Source organism: Rhincodon typus, chromosome 29 (assembly GCF_021869965.1).
Source record: "Rhincodon typus isolate 14 chromosome 29, sRhiTyp1.1, whole genome shotgun sequence".
Classification (NCBI taxonomy): domain Eukaryota; kingdom Metazoa; phylum Chordata; class Chondrichthyes; order Orectolobiformes; family Rhincodontidae; genus Rhincodon; species Rhincodon typus.
This window is the reverse complement of record NC_063360.1, coordinates 11,529,966-11,534,363: the sequence shown is the minus strand read 5'-3', so window position 1 is coordinate 11,534,363 and position 4,398 is coordinate 11,529,966. Positions and strand designations below refer to the sequence as shown.

General features: G+C 46.2%; 1 protein-coding gene across 1 annotated transcript; it reads right to left on the bottom strand.

Moving 5' to 3' along the window:
* Nucleotides 1-1,367: 1,367 nt before the first annotated feature.
* LOC109920173 (anther-specific proline-rich protein APG-like) lies at nucleotides 1,368-3,317 on the bottom strand. Its single transcript, XM_048613898.1, has 4 exons — nucleotides 3,130-3,317; nucleotides 2,036-2,191; nucleotides 1,699-1,922; nucleotides 1,368-1,576 (listed from the first exon to the last, which is right to left on the bottom strand). Exons 1-4 carry the CDS (start codon nucleotides 3,315-3,317, stop codon nucleotides 1,368-1,370), a joined length of 777 nt encoding a protein of 258 aa, XP_048469855.1.
* Nucleotides 3,318-4,398: the final 1,081 nt, after the last annotated feature.

Here is a 4,398-nt window from a genome sequence, read left to right as displayed (position 1 = left end):
ACCCTTTTTCTGAAGAAGGGTCCAGACCCGAAACATCAGCTTTCCTGCTCCTCTGATGCTGCTTGGCCTGCTGTGTTCATCCAGCACTACACCTTGTTATCTCATGTCCTAATCTTAAACCTTTTCCTAAATGTCAATACAAATCTCAAACACGGTAAAATCAAAAATACAAATGGTCTTGTACCATCTTTTGTGAATTCAAATACCAACTAAATATTTACAGGCATGTACTAAAGAGACTTTAATGTATATGTGGAGACTATTGGCAGAGCATTGTCTCCATTCTTTGTCTCTGTAGTAATTCTTACTTTCACCGGATGAATTTTAATCACAGTGTGGTCTAAATGGACCCACAGAATACCATTATCATACCTGTCCAGGGTAGTGCTTTCCTGGCTCAGCTGATCTCCCAAAGATGAAGTAGATGATAATAAGAAGGGCTGTGCATTACATGCTGCTTGATTTCTGAAAGAGGTCAAGGTAGCATCTGCCACTATCTTAGTTAATACCGATATGGATTACCATCTCCATTGTATTCCCACAAATGCAGACATACTGACGCACACTTTACCTGTAATCCTTGATCAAAACTTATCCCCACTTTTAATTTTGTTCCTTAAGAATTAATTCCTTCCATTTCCCCTTTTTATTCTAAAATGACCAATTTTGTCAGGTACCAATTTCTCTTGATGAGTTTTTTGGGGATTTAACCCAAAGCCAGGAGTTGGAGCATGTTGGTGCATGGACGCCTTTGAGAAAAGTTTAATGAATGAAACACGTTTATGTCCACAGGTATCAGAGCAATGCTGTGGTAATGAGAATGAGAATGAGAATGATAAAAAGGCAAAAAGAGGCCGAAACCTGAAAAATTCGATGACTCCCACAAACATGGAGCTTGTGTTGTGAAGTAAGAAATACGAGAAATGGCAGCAGAGGCTTGCAGACTTTGGAAGAGTGCGTGGTGATGATGTTTACCAATCGTACTGTATCATGATGTGGCTTGCTGATAATCAGGACCAATCATTCACGGGTTGTATGATGGAGGGCTGTGAGACCAGGGATCCATGCTCTTGTTTGATCAAGTTGGATACCTGCCTCCCCATGGATACGAATGAGCAGATAAAAGACTAACAGAGACTGTAGGCTCTGGGCTGGTTTGAAAGAAAATGGATCTGAATGAAGGGTAGTTGAGGGTAGAGATAACAAGGTGTAGAGCTGGATGAACACAACAGGCCAAGCAGCATCATAGGAGCAGGAAGGCTGACGTTTCGGGCCTAGACCCTTTTTTTGACCTCAGTGACAGGGTTGGGTCAGGGTTTGAATTAGGCTCACTGTGCCTGAACATGTGATGAGGGAGGCTCCTAAACCTAAGCGGGAGGACTCAGTCGACCGGCATTTGTTCTTCCATGATGGCTCAGCTGTAATACTGGAGTGAATGCCTCAGCAAAAGGACTGCCTCTGGACTGGAACACCACACTGGGTGCTTCCTTGAACGGACTACATTTATCCACCTCTTTCACTTCAGGACTGCTGCATGCTGAGGCCTTACTCACCAGGCTGAGGTAGGCGGGGCCAGCTGTGAGTTGGGTTCTGAGGTCAATGCCCCAGAAGGAACAATGCTCACTGACTATGCTAGTCACTGCCTTCATGAGTGGGACCTGCCCAGGATAAAGATTGGGATCAGTGACTGTGGCTTACCTGGAATCAGAATCAGGATCAAGATCACTGGGTATTGCCCGGAATCAGGATTGGGATCAGTGATCGGGGCTTGCCTGGGATCAGTGACTGGCATTAGCCCACGATAAGGATCAGGCTTAGTAGTTGGGCATTGCCTTGGATCAGGAATAGAGACTGGGACTGGTGCTGGATCAGGATCAGGATCCGAATTGGGATCAGGTCTGGGATCAGTAATCAGGGGTTGCCTTGGATGAGAATCAGGATCAGTGATCAGGGCTTACCCGCGTCAGGCTTGGGATTAGGATCAGTGACTGGGTCTATCCTGGGATCAGGGTCAGGATCAGTGACTAGAACTTACCCAGGATCAGCAGCAGGATTGGGATCAGTGGCTAGGGTTTTCCTGGGATCAGGATTGGGATCAGTGAATGAGGCTGGCACTGGATCAGGATCAGGTTCAGGATCAGAGATGGGGACTGGCACAGGATCAGGATCGGGATCAGTGACTGGAACATGCCTGGGATCAGGATTATGATCAAGACTAGGGACTGGATCAACAGGAACTAGATGATTCAAATTGGAGTTTGCTCCTTCCGAAACCTTCTAAAAACAGGTTGACCTGGTTGCTATTGCTCTAGGCTCCACATACCTTTAATTGGTTCATGTGATAACATCTGGGCTTCCTGGAGTCCAGTAAGATTTTATACACTGATGGGCTTGCCTTATCCATAACAGGGACCTGAAAACCCGAGGAAACAAGAACGTTCCTGGCTGAAAGGCCTGCAACATGACCCACTGCCCTACTTCATATTCTACTGGGTCACTTTCCCATCAAAATGAGCCTTTACACTACTTGTTTCTGTTCACTATTTTAGGCCATTAGACCATAAGACATAGGAGCAGAAATTAGACCATTCGGCCCATTGAGCCTGCTCTGCCATTCAATCATGTTTGATAAGTTTCTCAACCCCATTCTCCCGCTTTCTCCCCATAACCCTCGATCCCCTTGACAATCAAGAACCTGTCTATCTTTATTTTGATAGCTGCTGCCTTCTGTACAGCCTGTACATTGTCAAGCAGGGTCTTTGTGTAGCTATGGGCTGTGACCTTGGGCTCTGATAAGTTCAGTCCTAGTCACAGTTTAAACCTTTAAAGTTTTCGAGAAGATTTGTTGCATGTATCCAAACCCACCGGCTTAGCGAGCATGTCTACAACCTTAGGGCTCAAACCTCTCATGGGGCATTTAAATTCTAATGGGTCTGTCTCTGCTGCCTCTTCTAAATGTCCAGTGAGCCACTAAAAAAATGGTTGCTCTCTTTGGGTGCCATGATGCCCTGATTTTTGGGGAAGTATTTAGCATTCTGTGGGAGACCCCTTGTACACAAGTATTCGAGGGGTGGCCCTCTACCTCACTGTTCACCAGGGATGATTCCCCACTGTCACCCCTTGCGTTACCCATCCAAATTAATGTGGTCAGACCCTGTCATGCCCTCAGGCCTATGTTCAGCCAAGGCAACAGGGAAGAGGGGCTTGTGGTTTCTTCCATCAGGGTTTACCGGGAGCTGGTTTGTGCCAGTTCCTATAGTGGCATGTTCTGATATCCCTGCTGTGTTCCTGATTCGTCGCTCTGCATTCTCGGCCATAATTGTAGCACTGCACTGCTCATGTTAGGGCTGTTGACTGTGTCTCCCTGACACTGTTGGGGGTGGGGGCTGGGTGGCGATGGTATGGGAGTAGGTGAATCTCCCTCTGCCTCTATCCCACCCACCCTCTGGCCTTTTACTGGGATCGCCTAAGGTTGTCTTAGCCTTATCCACCTCCTAAACTCCTTTCCTCCCAATCTCAGCCATTCACCTGAACACTCACACCTCTGTGTGAGTATTATCTGCAGGGTCAAAATCTTTGCATGCCTTTCTACCCTCTTTGGTGGCATAGTGTTACTAAAATCCTAGTCTAATTTGAGAGATTTTGTCCCTTTAACCTTGCTTTGTTTATTATTTCCTAAGACTCCAGTGAAGTGAGTCCACAGTTAGCTAGTGAACACTATCGGGTGTCCCCTTTTCTTTTGCCTGCATTTATTTAAACCTTCCAGCGGATTTCCTCTATTGTAGCCGACTGCTACTAAAATAACTGCTTTCCTGTCCTGCAGCTGCTCTCGCCCTTATATTCTGGAATTGGGTCAGGCACAATGGATCATGGGGCTCAGGCACATGCATTTTATTTTCTCCTTGTCATCGGGCCCATGTAAAATTCTTTACTGGCGCGCATTCTCCCAGAACAAATCAGGATCAGCAGAGGGCTCGAATGTGAGGTTTTTTCTTGCTATCTCAGCCGATTGTACTCCTGTGAACGGGGGTTGTTGTGTTTGTGATTGGATTTTCATTATTTTACCTGTCCTGCCAGCTTGTTGTTAGAAAGTTTGTCGGAGCAGGGTAAGTCCTGCTTTGAGTGTGACCTTTAAATGTGCACATTTTTCTGACACCTTGACCACAAGTCTTTTCTTTTTGTTTTATCATGGCCGCTGAGTGCATGTCGTGCTTGTGTTTATTCATTCATAGGATATGGGCATTGCTGGCCAGCCCAGCATTTATTGCCTATCTCTAAGTGTCCAGAGGGGAGTTAAGAGTCAACCACATTGCTGGGTGTCTGCAGTCACATGTAGGCCAGACCAGGTAAGGCACAGCAGGTCAGACAGTATCCGAGGAGCAGGGAAGTCAACATTTC